Genomic DNA, 26141 nt, shown 5'->3' on the forward strand with positions numbered 1-26141 from the left:
TTACGAACTAAACTTAGCAAATAAATATCAAAAATGCATTTCTTTCAGATAGAAAGGGCATTATTATTTTATTTTCTGTTTACTATGAACTGAATTTTTCTTCAGCAATGAACAGAGTACTTTAGTAAATACAAATTGGTTTTCACCTTCCCTAATAGAGGTAATTATTATGATTTCTGTCAGGAAAACCTAGTGCTTTTCATGTAAGAAAGCAAGATATGGACTAAATACATGTTCTACATGTTTGGATACCCATATTTTATATTTTAATTAAAACAAGATCATATAAATCAGTGATTCACAGTGAGCACTGTTGTCATTAACCAATCTGTTTTCACAGCCAATCATTGCTTACTGGAGCACCCTCTACTAAAGCCCTCTATGCGCAACACTTCCAAAAAGAATTCAGTAATAATTATTTATCTTGCTGTGCAAAATGTACTAAGTATTGTTTTTTTATGTTTCCATGTGTGGAATAAATGGAAATAAATAATGTCTCAAGGTGTAAATTTTCTTTCTATGTATGAAACAAAAAGAAAATTATTAATCATGCACATACATACACACACAAATATCTGGGATTAAATATACCTACTCATCTTCCCTCCAGAATTACATACAATTGTGTATGAGTCCCTGGTTTATAAATTCTAGTCATTACTCTTTATTTAAAAATATAATCATATATGTTAACTAACTAGAGTTTAAATAAAAACTTGAAATTAAAAAAAATCTAAAAAATAAAAATAAAAAAGTACAGGGAGAGGGAAAAAAAAACATATAAAATCAATGCCAACTAATAATGTATCCCTTACCCAATCAGCAATTTTAAATTCTAAAGGTTATATCCATGAAATATAATTGGAGTAAATGGCAGACTCAGCCAGAACTCTCTTTGCCAATAAAGCACCTAAAGAGGTAGTCCATCGCAGAATTTGGAGTGTTTGCCTAGTAACTGAAGAAGACCACAACTCTCAAAGTGCCTATTACACATTAGTGATACTCTGAGCTATATTAATGCAATTCTCTATAGAAAAGTATGATTGATAAATCCAAAATCTTAAGTGTATATTTACTAGTAACTAACAAATCTGTTGATGATTGTATAATTCATAAAATGAACCATTTGCATGTTGAATTTCATTAAATGAAGGAATCCTGGGAGAAAATAGTTTTGCATATATCATTGTTAAAGCAATAGTCTGTATTTTTATCATGTTTTGGTAGTGAAAGTTAAGCTGTTACCCTTTTCTTCTAAAATATAATACATATCTATCTAATACAATATCTAATATCTAATATCCAATATCTAATACAAAGACAGGGCTTTGATGTAAATTACTATTTGTTTTTCAAGAAAATAAGTGCTTAAACTAATAAGAATGTTATTTTAATAAGGCTACATATGTGCCTAGTAGAATAGAAATATTGTTTGAGCAAATGTCTTATCTGCTGAAGCTTTAATGACACATGTCCCTGAATGTGTAGCAATTAAGATAAAAGAGCAGAAATGGTAATTAGCCATTAAACATGTTTGCAAAAGAAAGTAAACATAGAAGAAAAAAAACAACAAAATAAAAATGCTTAAGTGTGTTGAAAGCTAGAATAATAATGCTGCTTTCCAGATAGAACACTCTGTTATGGGAACTTGTAATTAGAAAGCAGATTTAAGTACATTTTTTTAACTGCTTGTGAAGTGAAAAAGACTAGAGTACAGATAATGGAGCAGTTAGTTTTTCAGCCTTCACAGGCCATATCTCAGTCATTCTTGGTTTGAGCTACAATGGGGAGCTAGAGATGCTATAATCAAATGCTCCAGTCTAGTCAATCTACAGCTATACTAAACATTCTTGGAGGACAAAATATTTTTGCTAGAAAACTTCTTCCACTCAACTACAGATCAGTTGAGTTTATTAACAAAAAATCAATTTTATTTAATGCATTTAATGAAAGTAATATGAGTATTATTTTGGAGAGGTCAAATTAATTGGGCTAACTCTAAAGTACTAAGTTCATAACAACAATATAATAGAAAAAAAAGCAATATTCATTTAATAGTTGATGGTGATGATTCGGTCTCCTAGTTGTTCTCCATAGCAATTTAAACCAGAAACATGAAGTACGTGTTGGTTTGAAAATGAGTATTATGTTCAACTTCTTGGTGATTACATCATTATCTTTACTCTGATAGAAATATTTAGATGCTGAGGCCATTTAGACAGCAAGAATAAAGGGAACCTGAGTAGTGGATAGGTATATTTCTTTGTACTATTTACAAAAGGAATTAATTCTGCATGCTTTTATTAATTTCTTTCTCTGTTTTTAGAATTCATTAGTATTTAATATCTTGGTCAAATATTTATTTAATTGTGTGATTTCAATTGTGTTTCTTATTAATCAGAGCTGTTATTTATCAGTTTCATATTCCCTACCTTTTTTCTTTATAACCTATAGACTACATTTGTATGGGTAATTAGATTTGATGATATTTTCTGTAAAAATAGCATATCAAATGAAAAAATACTGTCACAGACTAAGTATGAACATATTATATTGAAAATGCTATTGAGTTTAATCAACAAGATGTAGATACTTCCATCTAGGTAATCCAATATGGGCAATGATAGGATGACAGGTCTGGCAGATTCAGAGAAATGTTTAAGATAACCTACATTTTATACTAATCAGTTTTGATTTGCATTACCAACAGGAAATAATGTACCCTTGACACTCCAATAGCTAGAGAAAATTATAATTAAGTTGAAATTTACAGAGAAGGATTAATTTACAATGTATTCATAATAATTTGAACTCTGTAAAATTGGAAAATGATTACACTACTATTTTTTTAATTCTTATCTTCATTGGTTTCTAGGATATTGCTCACCTTTAATTTCTGGTATTATTCAGCATCCTGTACTCAGCTCGTTTACCTTTTCACTATAAATGCTTTTTAGGTTGATCAAATCTATCCATGTGTTTCAATGACCTCTTTCCAGCATGTGGAGAAAAATGGACTTTTCCCTTCAAGGTGAAAGAGCTACGTGTTGATGATTTCTAAACTGCTATGCATATCTTAGTACAATGAATGTTCCAGGAAGAAATTTAAAATAAAACAAAACAGAGTGAGCTGAAACAAAAGAAAGCATGGGAATGTGAAGGGCTCAAAGATATTCAGTGTAGCCAAAATTTATCCTGAGGGCAATGAGGTTGGAGTATTAAGCACAGTCCAAATCAGAAATGTCATTTAAAGAATAGTAGGGCCAATAAAAGTCATTAATCTGGGAAAAATATAAACGTATTTTGAGAGTTACTCTAAACTGTAAGGTAGAACTTCTTTTTCTCTTATAGAAGGGTTACATACTGAAAGAAGAGAAAAATTTAGGTGCTTGCAATAATCAAACTATTCTCTAAAGCATAGGTATGGAAACAAAGTTTGAGGTAACTGGACAATTCAGAAGATATTTAGGTGACAAACCAAACAGGATAGGCTTTTATGATGTTCAGATGTATAAACTGAGGAAAAGAAAAGAATTACGCTCAGATTCCCAGGATAGATAAAATGAGTTATTGTTCTGGGAACACAGAGGTAGAAGAAGCATGTTTAATGAAGAGAGAAATCAGCAGAGCTTCAAACATACTGAGTTTGTCAGACTATAAATTATTAAGGTAGAAGTCTCCCTTAAATAATCCTAATATGCATGTCTAAAGCACAGGAGAGAGTGGAAAGACTATAGTTTACTAAAATATCAGTTAGAAAGAAATATATAGAATGACAAGGAAAGAATACTTGGGATAGACACTGAGGAAGCCTAAAATATAAAGAATGGATAGAGAAGAGAATACACAATGTGAGGTAATAGGAAAAGCAAGACAAGAAAGTTTCTATTAGGAAGAAATGGTAAGAAAGTGTCAAATATTGTTGGACAGTCCAGTACAATTTGCTATCAATATGGTCCAGAAAAATAATTATTAGAGAGGGCACTGGATGTAATGAGCATTGGGTGTTATATGCAACTGATGAATCACTAAACTCTACCTCTGAAACTAATAATATACTATACCTTAATTGATCTTAAATAAAATATAATAATAAAAAAAAGAAAAGGTTAGTTACCGATGTTGGTGTTGAATGAGGGGTGGGAGATAAATAGATGAAATGAGAATGTGGAGCTAGCAAGACTAGATTACTCTGTGAATATTTGACAGGTAAGGGGAAAGGAGATACAAGTTTAAAGGGGAGGAATGAGAGACAAATTTTTTTTTTTTTATTTCTGAAATTTTGAGTGGTTCATGAGGTACATGGATATCTTCCATTTGCCCTTCAAGATCTGCTCTATGTCTAGGAAGCTAAATCATACTACATATATATTTTCTGCCTCCTTTTGAGTTTCCCCAATGTGAAGTAAGAGGAAAGAAGGACACAAGATGATTATTCCCTCACTTCTCTTTGTGGATTACCTTTTAGTGATCATCACATCTTCTCTAAGGCAGTGGTCTCCACATAGCCTTTCTGTCTCAGCTTCCAGTACCAGCTCACTGAACCCCTTCACACTGAATGGCACAAAGAACTGCACTCTGTCCCTTGTGGCTTTAGTACACCTGTCACACACTTGTAAATTATCTCATAGTAAAATCTCTTCTAATTTCCTATTTAGAGAGCGCCATCTCATTTCTGCCAGGATCCAATCACACATGTTAATTTTTGTACACTTATGGGATGATGTTACCACAAGAGTAGAGACTAAACCTATAGGAAACAGAATAGTTGATAGAGGTCAGTGGAATGTGGTGAGACAAAGATCTAGAAATATGGTGACAACATTAGCTATAGACAGGAGGAGAGGCTGATTGACATTATTTTAAAAGAAATTAACCAAATGGAAAAGATGGATGGTGATATTGATAACACTTTAGAGATTTTGGTAGGAATTTAAGAGAGTTATCATCTGATGACATCTGTTTTTGCTGGAACTCAAACCATGTGTCTATTTTCTATGAGTGATGGGAAGAGTAGCATGATTGGGAATTCAGGGAAAGTGTAAACTGTTTCACATTTAGTTGACTATCCATTTTCCTGCATGCTGATGATACATTGACCTTTGAAAGTGATTCTTCTAGCCACATTGTTCTATAGGAGCTGCTACTTTGACTAGAGTTGGCCTCTACCCTAAACCAGAGTCAGAGACCATTCTAGGGATTTAGAATGCAAAATTTGAGAAAATGTTGCTCACACTGTTTGACATTCAAAATGTGGAATGTGGGTCCACAACTATTGGCAGAAAATTACTTAAGTTGGGGACAACAGTTTGAAGAAGCATAGAGAGAAGCAGAAAGATAATATGGAGAGCTACAAAAAAAAAACAGACAAACATGGCAGAGGTCCAGCACCTAATGTACCTGGGCCAGTCACACATTTCCCATTCCTATGTTTTGCTGCTTGAACCAATAAATTTCTCACTGTACCAGTGCTCATCCTACTAAGGCTCTGTCTCTCTTCTCCAAAAAAGGTTTCAGTTGTAAAAACTTAGGCAGGGTTGAAATTTGATCAAAGGTAGAAATCATAAATTTATGTTGGCATCAGTCTTCAAATCTGTATGATCTTTCTCTATTAGTGCTCAATAGCTAAAGAGGAGGCACAGAGAAAAGAAGAGTTGGATTAACTGGGAATTGAGTAAAAACAGAAAAAATGGCACCCATGGAGAGGAATCCCAAGGTTCCCAGTGAAAGCAACCACTGAAACTGTGAAGAACTAGGCAGTTTCCCCTGCTTCCAAACCAGTAGGAGTTTTTAGTTCAGCTATATCAACGTCCTGCTATAATTAATAACATTATTTAAAGGAGGAAAACAGAATCCAAGGACAAATACCAAAATAAGGACAAAATATCATCACAGTTCAAGAATAAAAGTAAATATTACTAGAGAGACTTCATGCTCAGAATACCTTCACTGTAAGATATCTTGAAGGAAGCACTTCAGCCTGAAGGAAATAACACCAAATGGAAAGTCAGATTTATAAGAAGACATGAAGGCCTTGAAAATGAGAAATAGGCAAATAAATTAAATATATAATTTTTCTTCTCTTAATTTCTTTAAAACATATACAAATGTTTAAAGCAAATTTTATAACACTGAATTAGTGGTTTATAGCATAAGTGAGTATATCAGTGCCAACAGTAGTATAGCAATGGGGGTAAATGGAACTAAATTAGTGTAGTATTATATTTTATGTGAAATAGTACAAATTAATTGTAAGTAGACTATACTGATGGCAATCCAAAGAGTAAGAATTTAAAAAATAATGTAAAGAGTCATTGCGATGGTTATAATCAATAGAATAATAAAAATATTTGACCAAAACGAGAACAGCAAAATATATAGACACAAAAACTAAACCAAACAAAGCCAAAAACAAAGAAACAAAAAGCAGACAGATTGAAAACAAAAGTCAAATGTGGACATAAATCCAACCAATGCATAATTAAATTGAATGTCAATGAATTCAAAAAATTCAGCAGAGTTTCACATTGTCCAGCTGTATAGAAACCAAGACCCAACTTTATTTAGTCTCAAGAAATGCACATAAATATAAAGACATAGATAAGTTGAAAAAATTATAAATGTATACTATTTTATAAAAGCATAAAAATGTGATGAAGCTATATCTATATCAGAAAAAAATATATTTCAGTCCATAAGTAGAAAGTGAAGATTATAGTAATAAAAGATCAATTCAGCAGTGACTTCAACTAACATGTAGGACAGCAGGGTCACCCCATCAAGCACAGATTCAAGAGAAATAATAATAGGTTGTTGCTGTAAGTCTCTATGTACATCAGTTGTTTGTTACATAAAGATAATTGAAACAGAAATTAGCATCTAGAAGTGAGGTGCTCTCATAGCTGAAACCCAATATCTGTGGCACTGGGATGATTTGGGGAAGAGGATGCAAGGACAGTGAGGCAATTTTAATGACGTCTAGAAGAACAGTGAGGAAACTGTTATTAGAGGCTGGAGAAATTAGAATCATGGTATGTATTGACCAAATACTGGCAAGACTCTTGCCTGTGTTAATGTGGAAGATAGAAAATATACACAATTCCCTCATAGACTTGGCAAAGAAGATTCCAGGGTAAAATTTTGAAATTATCAAATAGCTTCATTTAGTGGTCTATGATAAAATAGGAGAGGAAGTAGATGAGCTAACGATGAAACTGTTTTCAACCAGATTTTAGAAAATGTATTTTTAACTCATGACTGCTGTGTTGGAAAATAAATATGATTGTTATTTCTAGACTCTCCAGCTGGCAACAGATTTTCAAAATGGACTCAGGGCAATGATCAAATCCAGGATATTACCAGTGAAATTGAGTTTCAGGGGTGAGATCAAAGGTGCATGGATTTAAAACCCTGTGTTAAGACAATAGAATAAGTTAAAGCAAAGGCACATAGGGCCCCTCAGCTAGACGAAAATACTTCTAAAAACCTTAAGGACATAACCTAACTCTCACCCCAAGGTAGAGAGGAAATAGTTCAAAGAAATGTTTGGGTCTGGCAGGAAGCAAGCTGAGAAAGTTACTCAGCTGCAAACATGAGCCATTACTTAATGGCTAGCAGATCACAGAAGTACTATGGACCAGTCTTTACTTACGTTTCTTCCTCCCTTTCCTCCCCCTTTTGAATGTGTGTCCATTGCAGTATTCTCGTCTCTGCCTCAGCTCCGTATATCGACAGTATGGGTGAGCAGAAAATTTGTCTTTTTAATTTTCAAGTCTCTGAATCAAGAAAAGCTATTCTCAAATGCTGAAATAAAGAAGCTATAATCAAGTAGCCTCTTCTACATCTGAACTTAATTTAAATAATGACAGCCTAGATTTTTAAGCCAATTCCAATGGGACAAGACATTTGTGCGTGACAATAATATATTCTTCACCTGGGTGATATGAGTTAGAGTGACCAGAGGTTGGACTACAGTACATAATATCTTAAAATGGCCATTGATTATCCCTTTTTGTCAAATGGACATGGCTGACCACTCTTGTCCATCTGTCTCTCCATATGCCTACCTTAGGCTTCCTCATAACGTGGCAGTACAAAAGTAATCAGGTTTTGTGGAAGTCGGATTTCTTAGAGCAGCAGTTCTCAAATGAATATGCTTTTGCCCCACTAGGGCACATTTGGCAAAGTCTAGAGCTATTTTGGAGGGGGAAGAGGGGCATCTAGTGGTTATGTTGAGTTGAACTGTGCCCTTCCAAAACTTCTATGTTAAAGTCCTAACCTCCAGTACTGTAGAATGTGACCTTATTTGGCAGTACTGGTCATTTCAGATTGTAAATAGTTAAGATGCAGTCATATTGGTGTAAGATGAGCCCCTAACCCAATATGACTGGTGTCCTTATCAAAAGGGGTAATCTAGACACAGACACACACTGAAGGAGATCACCATGTGAAGATGAAGGCAGAGATTTGGTGACTCTTCTACAAACCGTGGTATACCAGTGATTGCCAGCTAACCACCAGAAGCTAGGAGAAAGACATGAAACAGATTCTCTTTCAAAATCCTTAGACGGAAGCAGCCCTGTCAACACTTTGATCTTGGACTGCTTGCCTCCAGAACTGTAATAGAATAAATCTCTGCTGTTTAAGCTATCCAGTTTGTAATGAATCTCTGGCAAACTAATACAGAGTCAAAGGATACTCTAAAAACATCTTAAAATGGGAAAGACAGCCCAACACAACAAAGTAGGTTTTGATGAAAATGTCATTACTGCTGATATTAGAAAACTTGCTCTTAGAGAGAGTATTTTGAGAGGAACTGGAAACTGCCAGTCTCTTAAGATCTATGCCAAAAAAAAATTGACAAAGTAACACTTCTGCAGGGTTTCATTAGGCAAACATTCACAGAGCTCATCCAGATTGAAGAAGAGGGGTCCTAGTTATTTTTCTCTGCTATAGTCTGCCATGTGATCACAGATTATTTACATTTCATCTACATGCAAAATACACACTCTCTTCTAAGAGAATACCCTAAGAGCATAAGCATCAGGCTTATGTTGAGATTAGAAAATAAAACTTTCTAAAAAGTCCTTTTACAAAAGTTGCAAAAGCATAAAAATCTTAGGGTATAAATTAAAATTTAAAAGTGTCTATGCAGAAAACTATAAAACATTGCTGAGAGAAATTAAAGATTTATAAAGATGGAAAAAATATAACCTGATCATACATTGGAAGAATGAATATGGTTAAAATGATCTATAAATTCAATGTAATGCCTGTTGTAATGCAAGAAGTGGTGTTTTTGTTTTTTGTTTTTTTTGAAAAATTGACAACTTGATTTAAAATACGGGATTGTATGAACTTATAATAGCAAAAATAGTCTACTAGGTAAAAGAACAAGTCTGGAGAAGTTATACTATCAGACTTTATGACTTAATATCAAAAGAGTGTTTTATTAGAATGAGGCAAGGAAGGAAGGAAACAAGGAAGGAAACGGGAGGAAGGAAAGAAGGGAGGGAGAGAAAAAGGGAGGAAGGAAGGAAGGAAGAAAAATTGATCAATGAAAGTGAAATGAGATGCCAGAAATAGACCACATTTATACAATTTATTTTCAACAAAAGATCTGAAACAATTCAATAGGAAAATGAAAGTCTTTTCAACATGTGGTAATGGAATAAATAGATATTTATGTAGGAAAAAAGTGGCATTGACTTCTACCTCATACCATACACAAAACATTGGTTTTAGATGGTCATTAATCTTTATGTAAAAGCTAAAACCATAAAGCTTTGAGGAGAAAACATGGAAGAAGCTCTTTTTGACTTAGAGGAAGATTTTTGTTTATTAGAAAAGGCAAAGAGAACAATATCCATAAAGAAAACATAATTTAGTCTAATCAAATTTAGAATTTTTCCTCACCAAAAATAATGTTAGAAAATAACAAGATAAACATGGGAGAAATATATGCAAATATCTATCTGGCAAAGGACTAACAGCAGAATATTCAACAATATAAATAAAACAAAACATTGAAAATAATTTGCAAATGACTGGAACCAACATTCATAAAGGAGGATAAGCAAATAAAAAATTTGTATCATCATTAATCATCAAGGAACTGCAAAATAAAGCTAAAAGTAGATACTCCTCTAAAGTGTCTAAAATAAAAAAAAATGTTTCTGAAAATGTGGAGTAAATAAACGCTTATACATTTATGATAGAGATTTAAAATTATTGATAGAAAATAGGGACACCTGGGTGGCTCATTCAATTAAGCATCCGACTCTTGATTTCGGCTCAGGTCATGATCTCAGGGTCATGAGATTGAGCCCTGCATTGGGCTCCACGCTGGGTGTGGAGCATGCTAAAGATTCTCTCTCTCTCTTCCCCTCCCTTTGCCCCTCCCCCCTACATGCACACACACACACTCTCTCTCCCGCAAGAAAAAATAAAATTATTGATAGAAAATAAAATGTAAAAAATTTGGGGAAACAGTTTGGAAGTTACTTTTAAAGTTAAACATATACTTAACATAGGAACAGCAACTGAATCCTAAGTATAGAAGCAAGTGAAATGAAAATATTTGTTTATAAAAAGCATTTACAGACATGTTTATAACAGTTTTATAGTAATTCAAACCTAGAAACATCCAAATGTCTGTCAACATAAAAAGATATAAACCAACTAGTGATAGATACATACAATGGGCTATCATATAACAATAGGAAATATCAAACTACTAATTCTAATACACAAGAACATTTCAGACAGTATGCTGAACCTAAAGATGTGGACAAAAAGAATGTATTACAAGATTCCACTTACGTTATTTCTCAAATAGGAAAAAAAAAATCAGAAAAGTGGTTGTTTCCAGAGACAGAGCTGCTTGGCAAGGGGAAAACAGAACATTTTCTGAGGTGATAGAAAAGTTCTAAATCTTGAAAAGGAGTACGTATGGATTAAAAGGTATGCATTTATAAAAACCCATCTACTGCACAATTACAATTTATTCTTAATGTAAATTTTAGCAAAAAATAAGACTAAGTTCATTTCTCATTACTAGTTTTGCTTAGCAATTTTGGTTTGGGTTAGCAATTCTAAAACTTTTTTTTCTGTGTATTATAGTCTTGAGCAAATTAGTAAATATACTGACGATAATAGGAGTTAGATATCTCACAAGTAGTGAAGGAATTTATACATATGGAAAGGCGGAGAACTAAAAGACACTCCGTGGTATTAGCTAGCAATTGGAGGTGTGAATATGAATTCATGGTTCTTAATAAGTAGACATAGAAACATAAATGTAACTATTTATATACATGCATGCATCATTATATAATGCTGTCCTAGAATGTGCCCAGTGGTATTGGATGATTGAGTGAAACTGTATGTGTGTGTGTGTGTGTGTGTGTATCTGCATGTATATCTGTGTATATACAGATACAGAAAATATATATATGTATATGTATGTGTGTGTATATATAGACACACATATGCATTCACCCATAACTCTGAGCTTTGTCCATTGATACGCAGCACTCATATCACCCAGATTTTTATTTCTAAATATCGTTCTCTACTTAAAGGGACCATAGCTTTTTAGAGAAAAGACAAATTCCAAGGGAAAAGATAAGATAAATCATAAATACCTTTTTTCACTAATAATAAAGCAGAAATCAAAGAAAAATGAGAACTATCAAAAGGAACAAAGGAGCCAGCTTGAAAGGGCTTCCTTTGGCCAAATATGAGAAAATTTGAACATTAAACAATAAAGTTAATGGATTATAATTCATTTAATACTATAATAATTGATGCCTCAATTCTTACATAAATACATAGTGAAAAATAGACAATAGCTTCTTGGCCTTTTGGCTAAGATCAAGTGAAAATTAGACAAAAACTTGGGGAGGTATAAAGGGAAATCTCTTCATTATAGCATAATATCAGCTAACAAATATGAAAGTAATGGTAGAGTTGAAAATCGTCAATGGTTATTAGAAATAATTGGTGAACCATTCACAAGAGACAAGATGTGTACATAGTATTAAGATAACTCTCCAAAAATTATTTGTTAAATCCAAAGGGACAAATTACAAGTTTTTATTGAAATAACATCACCAATATTGGAACAAAGGAACTTAATATGTCCCCTGGAATGATACACTGAGGACACCGTATCACTTCTATTGTATTTCTTCCAAAGGTACATAAAACCTGAATTTGCATCATAAGATGACATCAAATAAGCCAAAATTGATGGGCCTTTTACAAAATTACTGGGATGTAATATACAAAATGTCAAGGTCCAGAAAGACCAAAAAAAGATAAATAACTGTTCCAATCTAAAGATAATCACAACTAAATTCAGGATGTGAGCTTGGATTTGATGTGGACCGAAAAAAAAAGAAGCTATCTGTGAAGGATTTTATTGGGACTGTGGACAAAATTCAAATATGTGCTGTGAGTTAAATAATAATATTGATTTTAATAATTGTACTGTGACACTGTAAGGAATAACATTGTTACTGGAAAATGCATGCTGCTATACTTAAGGGTAGATAGTCTATAATATTTCAAACTTTCTCTTAGATAGTTCACAAAAAAGAAAGACATATGGGGGCATCTGACTTCAGCTCAGGTGATGATCTCAGAGTCCTGGGATTGAGCCCCATATTGAGCTCCCCTCTAAGTAGGAGTCTCCTTGTTCCTCTCCCTCTACCCTTTCCCCCGCTTATGCTCTCTCTCTCTCAGAGGAATAAATAAAATCTTAAAAAAAAAAAGAGAAATGCATATGATATAGATAATATATAATATAAATACATGTAATATAGATAAACATAAAGAGGAAGGATTAATGCAAATATAGCAAAATATAAACATTTTGTTACTCCAATAAAGTACTAGAGTTTTTTGTATAATTTTTAAATTTTTTGTGAAAGCTTTAAATAATATTAAAATAAAAAGTTAGAAAAATTCACCTTACTACTCCATGGTGACCACCATATACCTATTAGTATGGATAGAATGAAATAAACAAAAAGCAAATAAACAACCATGCTGAATATTTGTGAGGAGTCAGAGCAACCAAAAGTGTCATCATTGGGACTGATGGGAATTCAGAATGGTAAAACCACTTTGGAAAATAATGTGGCAGTTTATTATAAATTAAACATACACTTACCATATGAACCAGCACTCAAGTATTTACTCAAGTAAATTGAATACTTACATTCACACAAAAACTCATATGCAAATGTCTCTACTTCACATTTATACCTATTTTCATATTTACCAAAAAACTAGAAACAAACAACATGCTTTTCAACAGATGCCTGGATAAACAAATTCTAGTACCTCCATACAATGGTATAGTGCTCAGCAATAAAAAGGAACAAATTACTGAATAACACAACATTGATGAAACTTAAATATATTTTGTTATGTAAATAAAGCTGGACATAAACGATACATATTGCATGATTCCATTTATATGACATCCAGGAAAAGGCAAAAATATAAGGAAAGCAGATCAGTGGTTGACAAGAAGCTTATGGGTGGGTTATTTTTAATGGGGCATTCCAGAGAATCTTTAGGTTGATGTAATTGTTCTATGTGGTATTCAGATGGTAGATACATGAATCTATACATTTGTCAAATCGATAGAAACATACAGTACAGAGTAAACTTTTTTTTTAAAGATTTTACTTATTTATTTGACAGAGAGAGAGAGCACAAGCAGGGGCAGCAGGAGAGGGAGAAGCAGGCTCCCCGCTGAGCAGGGAGCCAGAAGTGGGATCATGACCTGAGCCGAAGACAGATGCTTAACCAACTGAGCCACCCAGGCACCCGCAGAGTAAACTTTACTGTATTCAAATTAAAAACAGAATTAACCAGGGTATTGGAGGGTCCAGTCACAGGATGCAAACGGTCACAAATAAATCCAATTTCATTACATATGTACAACATAACCTTACTAAATGAAGAAGAGACAAATGGAGCTGACCTAAATAACTTTGCAAAACAGAGTTTTGACTGTGTACAGTAAGTTAAATGCCAAAAAATTCTGAACATAATTAGCGTATTTTGGGGTAAATTTGTTTCTCACAGAGGTAAATGTTAACAAGGCTGAAACTACTTGTATGCTAGGGTTGAACAAATAAGTAAATAAATTGTAGATAATGGGAACCAAGCTGCTCAATGTCAGAGAAAAACATTATAAATAAACAAGGGAGAAACACCAGAACAATACATGTAGTGATACATAGAGATATCTGAATGAGCACTTGCTTCCCGATAGTATTTGCCAAAGTGCTAGATAGACTTTTGGACTCTGCTCTGTCCTAATTAAACTTCAGATACAAGACTTTGTGAATGAAGTAAGTGACTAAAGAAGTCTTTTTCAATCTCTCCAAGGAAGGGTATTGAAGAATTACTGAGTGGACATAGAAAGGCAATGACTGATGAAGAATTAGGAACAGTGATACAGGATTACTAATAAAAACACATATGGCAACTTAGCATACTTGGGGGATAATTCAACTATCAAGAATTTTGTATTTATGGACCAATTTTCAAAACATATTTTGTATACGAATGACTTGTACTAATTTTGAGACACTTACGTTGAAGAGTCACTGCCCTGGGTAGTCTTTACTAATGACCCTTCCTTTTTGTCCCATTGTACCCTTTATTAAGTTCCATTAAAACAAGTATTATACTCATAGATACACATTGGCTCTGTTATTGAAAATTCAAAGTCATTGAGGCCTGGAATTTTTTTTTCTTTTTATCTGCTTGAGTGCTTAACTCTTCCAGACTACCAGTCTTGCACCATGTACTCTCACTATATATTTACTAGATGAAAGAATTCTTACTTTTTGTTTTTTAATAACTTATATTCTCTGGTTGAATAGATGAGAAGATCAGAATCAAATATTGTGCATATCTCAATAGGGAAATTATCTGGATTTATACATCCATTAAAACCCATTTGTTTAGGGGCGCCTGGGTGGCTCAGTTGGTTAAGCGACTGCCTTCGGCTCAGGTCATGATCCTGGAGTCCCGGGATCGAGTCCCGCATCAGGCTCCCTGCTCAGCAGGGAGTCTGCTTCTCCCTCTGACCCTCCCCCCTCTCATGTGCTCTCTCTCTCTCTCTCAAATAAATAAATAAAATCTTTAAAAAAATAAATAAATAAAACCCATTTGTTTAAAATCAATTCATTTTCTTTGTTGCAGAGATTTTAGTAAAGATGACGTGTGCTTTTCACCCTTGTTGTTTTAAATAGATAGTATGCAATTTCTTCATATTTGACATTTGATGGTTTATATGTTTAATGGATTTAAGGGAGCTCAGAACTCTTAAAATTTGCTATGGCTAAATATGTTTTATCAAGTGCATATTTTGTAAGTAATGCATATTGATTTTCAGTTTTATGATGGCACAAATATACTCTCTAAAGTCTATTGAATAATTTAATCTCTAAGATATTTGGAAGAACATTTTTTCTTGGGAATTTAAATGTGACTTAATATTTCTTGGAATATAATAATGTTTTTCATATACAAGAAGAGTTTTATTATATAGGGATAACATAGAGGAATTTGTCTGCTTCTATTTGATTCAATTTTAGGCTCTAACCTAATTTTACTACATTTAATCACTCTAGTTGAGGATTTATGCCATGAAATTGTTGAAACCAATCACTGACTGATAATACTCAATGAATGGCTAGAGGTACAACTAACTTTTTTCAAGGTTATTTAAAAAGTCATTTTGGAGCACTTTCAAACAAGGTTGAATGTTAGTTCCTAGGACTTAATATTCAGGGCCTTTTTTAAAAGCTATGTATATTTGCTGCTTGCATAGAATCACTAGAACTAAGGTAATAATTTTCATCAAAACCTATGATTTTCAACTGGTAGGCAACTCAGATTAAATACAAAGCAAAATGGATTTTTAAGATTATTTACATGAAATTATTTGGTACTTCGTACATTAAAAAACAAACCAACAAACAAACATAGTTTTGAAAAACTGAAAAGCGTGAGAAGCAGCAGTGCACTGTGATTGAATTCGTAGAATCTGGGGCCAGATGTCTGGAACAGAGCATGGCTCCCCTATGACATAATTAACCTGTGCCACAATTTCCTCAGCTAAAAAAGGGGGGTAATAGCAATAACCACTCATAGGTTCTTTGTAAGGATAAAGTGAGTTTGCACATTTAAATCACTTAAAATAGTATCTAGTGTGTTTTAAGTTCTAAGTGATTGTTACTATTTTTTTTAAAGATTTTATTTATGGAGGGGGAGAGAGAGAGAGAGAACGAGCAGGGGGAGCAGCAGAGGGAGAGGGAGAAACAGACTCCCCGCTGAGCAGGGAGCCCAATGTGGGGCTTGATCCCAGGACCCTGAGATCATGACCTGAACGGAAGGTGGACACTTAACGGACCCAGCCACCCAGGCGCCCCTAAGTGATTGTTATTATTATGAATATTACCTAAATCATGTCTCAGGTCCTACCTTACACTGACTCTATGTGCCTCATCAGTGAATCAAAACTCCCTCACATACAATTACTAGAAATATTTTTATTATACTGTTATCCTTATCCTTTATTTACTCTGAGTCGAGGCTACAGATATACATTTATTACTATTTTCCAAAGCAAACTTAATTTTGTAAAATGTGATGACAAAATAAGACCACCTGGGGGACTAAAGTTGTCTATATTAAAGAAGAGGGCTGTAGTCATGTGATGCAGGAGCCTCTGAATCTTGAGTCTTGACTAGTGTTGTGCTTTCTTCAAACTTTTAACTTCATCAACCATTTTTTACTTGAGATTGTTTAATTCATTGGGCCACTCTGTACCATATTTTAATCTGAAATTTGAATTAAATGTCTTGTCACAGGAGAAATATTCTTGAAAACTGTAATCCTGTCAGTGACATTAAGATATGGGATTGGGAAAATGACTAGACAAAGATCTAGACTTAACTTTATATTAGACTGAATGTGTTCCCTGATAAATACTTGCTGTTCCATTTAAAAGCAAAGTATTTATATTATTCTTGAGTGACCTCTCCAATATTGTGCAATGTATCACAGCAGTGGGAAGTAGGGGATTGTTGTGTCCCAAGCTTGCCTGCTCTTCGTTAAACTGAAAGTCAGCATCTTGAAGTTTGTGGACAGAATCAAAATATACTGTACTAAAAATGTAAATTTGCAGACAAGCAACTTCCTTTTATATTTGATCTCAACATACCATTGAAGGTACTATTGCTGCTGAGGACATAAAATAAGTTTGACTATTAAAAGCACTGTCATTGTTGATATAAGGTGGTTGGTTATTCCCAGATTAAATGCCAACTTCTTTTGTGTTAAATAATCTGTGTTTTGGGGGATTTCTTCTTTTGGGATTTTTTCCCCCTCACTTCAGTGTGGCATCTGGGTTTAGAGGGGGTTTATGTAATATCATGGCTTGGAGAAAACTGTTTTATTTGTGTGTTGTACCTGAGTTTCTCTGGCTTCTATTGAAGTTTCTCATAGTGCTTGATCTGTTTGCCCTTTTCTGCCATGGTACCACCCTCTGCTGAGAGACCAAGATTGATGTAAATTGTGGTCTATTCTCTTTCCTTGTTCATTGTAAGATCATTCTCTCATTCTCTCAAGCTCACCTCACCACCCTGCACTTCAGGGATTCCCTTTAGCTTTCACTGCTGCTAAATTTACCATGGCTATCAAGATCAGGGGTTCAGCCCTTCAGACCTTTGCTAAAAAAATCATTTCACCATGCCTGCAGAAAGCACATATAAGGGTCATAAGAGACTACTGTGAACAATTACATGCCAACAGATTGGATAACTTAGAAGAAATGGATAAATTTCTAGAAACACATAACCTACCAAGACTGAATCATAAAGAAATAGAACATTTGAATAAACCAATAATGAGTAAAGAGAGTGAATCAATAATCAAAAACTTCCCACTAAAGAAAAGCCTAGGACTAGATGCTTTCATGGTGAATTCTACTGAACAGTTAAAGAAGAATCCTTCTCAAACACTTCCAGAAGAAAAAAACAACAACAAAAAAAAACAACGAATAGGAGGAAACACTCCCAAGCCCATTTTAAAAGGTGAGCATTACCCTGATACCAAAGTCAGATAAGGACATTATAAGAAAATAAAATTATAGGCCAATAACCCTGATCAACTGAATTCTTAATTGTATATGGTATCTATTCTCCCCTTAATCAAATAGTGGATTGACCTAATGGAGACTAACCAGGGTTTAACAGGAATATCAGTTAATATTATTAAAAAGATAATATTACTCTATTATATTTTAATAGTTTTATTGAGATATAATTCATATATCATAAAATTCAGGTGTTTATACAATTCAGCGGATTTTAGCATATTCACAGATTTTAGCAACCATCATTGCAACCTTATTTAAGAATATTCCATCACCCCTAAAGGAAACTCTGTACCCAGTAGCAGTCACTCTTCATCTCCCTCCCTCCTCCAACCCTAGGCAGCTACAGTCTACCTTCTTCCTCCATAGATTTGCCTATTCTGGACATTTAATATAAATATAATGTGATGTGAACTTCTATAACTGGCTTCTTTCTCTTAGCATAATTACTGATAATGTAGGATTTATGCCACTAGTTTTGCTGTTTTTTTCTATATGTCTTACTTTTTTTTTTCCACTCTCTTCAATTACTCTCTTCTTTTTGTATAAAATTAAGTATTTTCTAGCATATGATTGTGATTCCTGTGTTCACAGTCCTTTTTTTTATTTTTTTAAGATTTTATTTATTTATTTGACAGAGAGAGAGAGCACAAGGAGGGGGAGTGGCAGGCAGAGGGAGAGGAAGAAGCAGGCTCCCCACCAAGCAGGGAGCCCTACATGGGGCTCAATCCCAGAACCCTTAGATCATGACCTGAGCCGAAGGCAGGCACTGAACTGACTGAGCCACCCAGGTGTCCCTGTGTTCACAGTTTTAACCACACACTCTATTATGTGGATGACTGAATTTTTTTGTAAAATGGATGGGTCAAAAAATAACAGGACAAAGGTTCTGAAAGTGGCGATAAGACTGGCTTAAGACATGATGTTTGTTTATATTTCGTTAGAAACACAGGTGAGGAAGAAGGGAAAGGGTGAGTTAAGAATAATTAGTTCATTAGTTTCTATGGGGGTATGTAGCTCCATAAAAATTTTATTATAAAGGATTAAAAATATTCCTATTAGACATAATTATCAATGGATTTATCTTAATCTAAAATTTACAATGTTTTAAAATAAATATTAATGCAGACATTATTTGATTAAAAGAACTATGTCACCCCTTTCTTGCTTTGGTCTCAATTATCTTTCATCTTTGACACTTTTTCAGTTTGAATGCATTGAGATAATCTAACAATTTCTTTTTTATTCCCAAAATTCAAAATGATATCATACAGAAAGGTAATTTTTCCTTTTTGTATCTATAATTTTTCAAAATAAAACTTAAGCTAAGATTGCAAAAAAGTACAAAAATTAGCATTACTGTATATATACAAAGGTAGAAGTGGAAACAGAGATGGAAGTGGAGGAGAAAGAGAGCAATAATATCTCCCCATAAAAATCATTACTCAGGCTTCATTATTAGTCCAAATGAAATTTATGATGGTAGATAATTATAGACCTCTCTGGTCATTTACAATGCACAAAAATATTTATTACCACCTTAATATCCATTAAAGACATACAGTGTCATCTGGCTCTTCTGTTTAGTAAAAAACATTGTCTCTCTTTTACAGTTTGGATAATAGATTCATAATGGGTATTAAGAGGATATAAAGAGTACATCTTTAATACTTTGACGTATACTTCATAAAGAACTACTCTGTTTACCCAGCACATATCCCTCTAACTCTCTGCAGTGACAGCATTTACACTGTCTGGGCTGATCCTTTCAAGTTTTTGTTGCAGACTGTGAAAGTTGGAGGACTTGATTTCCATTTCATGTATCTCTGTAGTGGATGTCATTGTGCCTTTATTACTGTCGTTTACATCTCCTATATGATACCTCCTAACAGAAATGTAGCACCTAACCTATTATTTACTAATTTATAACCTTGCTGTGTTTTTTTTTATAACTCTCTGAATTTTGCTATCACTTCAGAATTTTTAAACAGCATTTTTTTAAGTTTATCTAAATCATCATAAAGAAAAAAGTCAAACCACTAGACTAATATGGACTCATGTTTAGCATTTTCACATTTTCATAAACATCTATATCCACTTAAAGCTTTCAAAAACAGTATTTTTCTTTAAGAAGTTTAACAATATCATAAAGAACTTGATACTAAAAGTGATTCATACACTCAAAGTAGCATGCTAATTTGATTGATGCAAATTTCAATTAGAGGAAAAATAGTTCAGTTAAATGCACATGTTCACTACCAGTACAGCTTTAGTTGGAACCTAAGCATCTGGGATTTTGCATATTGATGACATAGTTGTAAAAGGAAACTAATGAAAATAGGTTTTTAATTTTTCCTACGAACTATGTATGCAAATAAAATGTATATTATTATGGCTTCTTGATTTTAAATTGTGTCAAAAAGATATAGTTTTCAGCAAAATAAAACCTCAGGGAAAAAAATAAACGTTATATATATTTTTAAATACAACTTAGAAATGCAATGTAATTCTCAGTGTGAACAGGCTTACTATACCTCATTACAACTTTTAAGGGAAGATTTTTAATGGTGTCTCAATGCACACAGGTCCAAGTCCTATGGAACACAAAGCATTTTATGATCTTGTCCCAATGTACAGAGATACTATTTCAAATTTTTGAATTTCATTTACCTCCTCCTTACTTTTATAACATATTAACATTAACATCTTTTTTTTTAAATTCCAGTATAGTTAACACACAGTGTTATATTAGTTTCAGTTGTACAATATAATGATTCAACAATTCTATCCATTACTCAGTGTTCATCATGATAAGTGTACTCTTAATCCCCATCACCTATTTCACCCATCCCTCCACCCACCTCCCCTGTGGTAACCATCAGTTTGTTCTCCATAGTTCAGAGTCTCTTTTTTTTAGTTTATCTCTTTTTGTCTTTGTTCATTTGTTTTGTTTCTTAAATTCCACACATAAGTAAAATCATATGGTATTGGTCTTCCTCTGACCTGTTTCACTTAGCATCATACTTTCTAGATCCATTCATGTCATTGCTAATGGCAAGATTTCCTCTTTTTTATATTTGAGTAATATTCCATTTTATATATATATATATATATATATATATATATATATATATATATATCACATCTTCTTTACCCATTCATCTGTTGATGGACACTTGGGCTCCTTCCATACTTTGGCTACTGTAAATAATGCTTCAATAAACATAAGGGTGCATATATCTTTTTGAATTAGTGTTTTTGTTTTTTGTATTCTTTGGGTAACTACCCAGTAGTGAAATTATTAGATCATATGGTAATTCTATTTTAAAATTTTTCAGGAACTTCCCTTCTGTTTTCCATAGTGGCTGCACCAGTTTTCATTCTCACTAGAAATGCACAAGGATTTCTTTTTCTCCACATCCTTGCCAACACTTGTTTCTTGTGTTTTTGATTTTAGCCATTCTGACAGGAGTGAGATGATATCTCATTGTGGTTTTAATTTGCATTTCCCTGATGATGAGTGATGTTGAGCATCTTTTCGTGTGTCTGTTGGCCATCTGTATGTCTTCTTTGGAGAAATGTCTGCTCATGTCTTCTGTTTGGGTTGTTTTTGGGTGTTGAGTTTGATTAGTTCTTTATATATTTTGGATACTAATCCTTTATCAGATATCATTTGCAAATATCTTCTCCCATTCTGTAGGTTTGCTTGTAGTTTTGTTGATTGCTTCCTTTACTGTGCAGAAGCCTTTTATTTTGATATAGCCCCAATATATTGTTTATTTTTGCTTTTGTTTCCCTTGCCTCAGGAGACATATTTAGGAAAATTTTGCTACAACTGATGTCAGAGAAATTACTGCCTGAGCTTTCTTCTAGGACTTTTATGGTTCCAGGTCTCACATTTAGGTCTTTAATCCATTTTGGGTTTATTTTGTGTATGGTGTAAGAAGGTGGTCCAATTTCATTTGTTTGCGTGTAGCTGTCCAGTTTTCCCAGCACCATTTGTTGAAAAGACTCTTTTTCCCATTGGGTATTCTTACTCCTTTGTTGAAGATTAATTGACCATATAATTGTGGATTTATCTCTGAGTTTTCTATTCTCTTTCATAGATCAATATGTTTATTTTTTTGTGCCAGGACCATACTCATTTGATTACTACAGCTTTGGAGTATATCTTGAAGTCTGGAATTGTGATGCCTCCAGTTTTGTTCTTATTCAAGACTGCTTTGGCTTTTCAGGGTCTTCTGTGATTCCATACAAATTTGGGATTATTTTTTCTAGTCCTGTGAAAAATGCTATTGGTGTTTTGATAGGAATCACATTAAATGTGTAGATTGCTTTGGATATTATGGACATTTTAACAATATTTGTTCTCCTAATCCTTGAGCATGTTATATCTTTCCATTTCTTTGTGTCATCTTCAACTTCTTTCATCAGCGTTTTATAGTTTTCAGAATATATGTCTTTCACTTCATTGGTTAAGTTTATTCATATTTATTTTATTATTTTTGCTGCAATTGTAAAGAAGATTGTTTTCTTAATTTCTCTTCCTTCCAGGCGATCAGAATGCCTTTGGCTTCTTTAAAAGTCACACTTCATTAAGTCAGAACTTCCCAAGATAATCTCTTTTTCAATTTACTCAAAGTCATCTGATCAAGTGACTTTAATTATTTCTACATATCCTTTTTGCAATATAATATAACATAATCATCAGAGTGATATTTCATCACCTTCACAAATCTCACCCCTACTTGAAGGAAAGGATTCTACAGGCTATGTATGCGGAGGTGGGGACCATGGAGGCTATATTAGAATTCTTCCTGCTATAGTGATTCCTTAGCAAGAGAAATTGACACATTTACCCCATATCACACTGTATTGATTTACTTGCTTATATGAACCCTCACTGTTTATAATCCCAGCTTCTACCTCATTGCTTGACACCTAGTAGGAGCTCATTAATATTTATATAGTGAATTAGTATATAAATCAACATGGTATTCAAGGTAGAGTAAACTCATGTATATCCTGTAAAAGAGAATATCATGAGTGTCGTCTCAAATATAAGTATGAATTATTGTTCAGCAATCTAATGGATTATACGCATGCAACAATTTATGAGAGAAGCTAAATTAACTTCTCACAAGCAAAGCAAAATACCTATTCTTACAATTAAATATTTAGAAGTAGGTAATTAGAAAGAAGGGCATGCATGAGAACTTTTTTTAAGGATAATTCATTGTTTTATGTGTTTCTGGTGGATGTTGTTCAGTGCCATTTCTCTTATTTTGCAAAGAAAATACTTTCATTATGATAAAATAGTATCTAGGAACGCACCATTTGCAATATACTTCAATCTCATAATGTTTAAGGAGAAGAAAGAGGCCTTGATCCTATTTGAATTCTCCATACTATTTACCATAGCTCTTGAAAAGAAAAAGCCACTTAATAGGTTTTTTAATTGAAGGAAATAATTTGTTTCTATGCTCTTTGGAAGTAGTTTTTATTTTTACTTCTTTTACTGTACTTGGAAACCTGAAGTACTGGGTGTCTATTCAACTTGGTACAGTTTCTTTCTTTTTTTTTTTTTTATTTTCAAAGATTTTATTTATTTATTTGAGATAGAGAAAGAGAGAGAGTGAGAGAGAGCACGAGCAGGGGGAGGGGCACGGGGGAGGGAGAAGCAGACTCCCTGTCTAGCAGGGAAGCTCAACGTTGGGCTCAATCCCAGGACCTAAAGATCATGACCTGAGCCCAAGGCAGACACTTAACCCACTGAAATACCCAGGTGTCCCTCAACTTGATACAGTTTCTATTGCTCTTATTTTATGACACTATATTATTTTGGGTCTTTCGCTGTATATTTTGTTGATGTCTTCAGCAGTTTCTAGGATTGTCTTACCTTTTTTTTATCCTTGATAACAAGAAGGGGAGGACCATAGGGATCCAGAGATTTTAGAATTTCTCCAACTACTACTATACTTCTAAACTTTAAAAACTTTATCTCTTATCCCAGTTCATTTATTATCATTTCATCTCTACAGTTGAGAAGTTACTAAGACAAGCTGAGTAGTTAAAGGACTTAATGATTATTGGATATTTTCTTTTCTGAGATATTCAGCCAGGCACTTGTGGAAGCTATGTTTGTACGTATATGCTACATATTTAGGTGAATGAATGCTATTATTTAAATACTTTCCAAATATCTAATATACCAATATTTTTACTATGTCTGGAAAACTGACACCTAAGTAATGATTTTGCTTTGTTGAACGATTTAATTCTGTTTATGCCTCACTTTTTGTTTGATATGTATTCCTTTGGGTCAGCCATCTTATTTCTTATCGCTAAATACTTGTGTATATTTTACCCAGAGACAATCGCTTTATCTAGTTACATTCTCTGAGTAAAATTTAAAACTTAGTTTCAGGGCTGAGGTGTTACTCTTAAGATTAAAACCTTTTTAAAATGTTCTTTTTTCATTGTGCACTTGTTTTGAGGATAGCAACAAATCCATCAAGCAAAGCTTATAGTGATAGCCAACCTCCAGGATACCAGAAAAACAAAAACAAAAACAAAAAACCCAGGGAGCATCAGTCATCAATAATGTACTTTTTTTTAATTGCAATGTCTTCAGAGAACATTGTTGAACAAGAGGTATAAAGTATGAAGAAACAAAATGGTATTTTTAAAGATGCTGTCACTTAACATTGCTGCCTGCTGGTACTTTGTTAGATGAAGCATAGAAATCATAAATAATATTTCTTTCTTAAATTGTAATGTAGAGAGAGAGAATCACAATGATAATATTGGAGAAAATTCTGATTCATTGCCTAGAGACTAAGTTGAATGCATTTATGCAGACATATGCCAGGTAAGTGACAGCAGTTGTGGGGATTTGTTCATTAAGTAAGCACTGACACTCTGATTCTTCCCTTGCAGATTCTTACCATGATTTTGGGCCTTGTGAGGCTACTGATCCTTGTGAGAATGGCGCTGTGTTTGGAAAGAAAATGGATCCGGAAATATCTCCTCTTGGGTACCAGTGCCGATGTGGGAAAGGCTTTGCAGGTCCACACTGCGAGATCAATGTCAATGAGTGCAGTTCCAGCCCTTGCTTGCATGGATATTGCCATGACAGTGAGTTCACTCAGTCACAGCAATTCTTGTAGAGAAGTGTAACTTAGAATCTGACACAGTAATGGAATAACTCAGTATGCAACCCTGATTATTTACTGACTTTATCCTGCCATGAATATCAGAGCCAATCCCAGTTATTTTCACAAAACACCCCCACATCGGATGAATTCATTTATATTTTTGTGAGCATAATGGTAGCAAATGAGAAAATCTAATGAGATGTGACTTCTATGCTTTGATGTTAGAATTAGCCATTTTTTTCTTTATTTTTCATGGTAGATTTTTAAAGTCTTTATAGGTAGGAGAGGCACTGCTTATAGTGATTTAGAATAAATCATTATTTTATCACATCTATTACACACACACACACACACACACACACACACATGCATGCAGACACGTTTCCTCCTACCAAATATGTATTCCTGAAGAAATTTAAATTTATAGAGGAAAAAGAAGACAGAAGAAGAAAAGGAAAAATCAGAGGAAAGGAAGAAATATTGAATATTAGAATATGGTTTTTGAAATGGAAGAACACGTCTAAAATGGATAATTTTTGTTGAGACACAGGAGAAACTAGGTCATGAAATAACCCTGTGAACTAGGTATGACTAAGGGGCAGAAAGAGGAAAAAAAGTGTGTACTAGAAGGATGTTGACAAAAAAAACTGTCCATCTTATTTTACCTCCTTTAAAATATATTTTTATGTGATCCTTCACTAAATGAATAAATGGTTAATATAATCTGTGAAAAAACACATTTTGAAGGAAAGTCATTTTATTTTGAAATGGTATAATTTAGGTGAAATTATGAA

General features: G+C 33.5%; 1 protein-coding gene across 1 annotated transcript in view; it reads left to right on the forward strand.

Moving 5' to 3' along the window:
• LOC116635771 (protein eyes shut homolog) overlaps nucleotides 1–26141 on the forward strand; it is a 215453-nt gene that overhangs the window by 18214 nt on the left and 171098 nt on the right. The window contains exon 4 of the mRNA XM_032410091.1: nucleotides 25130–25327. Within this exon, the coding sequence (XP_032265982.1) occupies nucleotides 25130–25327 (198 nt within the window). The remainder of the gene's footprint in view (nucleotides 1–25129; nucleotides 25328–26141) is intronic.

This window comes from Phoca vitulina, unplaced genomic scaffold, assembly GCF_004348235.1.
Source record: "Phoca vitulina isolate PV1807 unplaced genomic scaffold, GSC_HSeal_1.0 scaffold11, whole genome shotgun sequence".
NCBI lineage: Eukaryota > Metazoa > Chordata > Mammalia > Carnivora > Phocidae > Phoca > Phoca vitulina.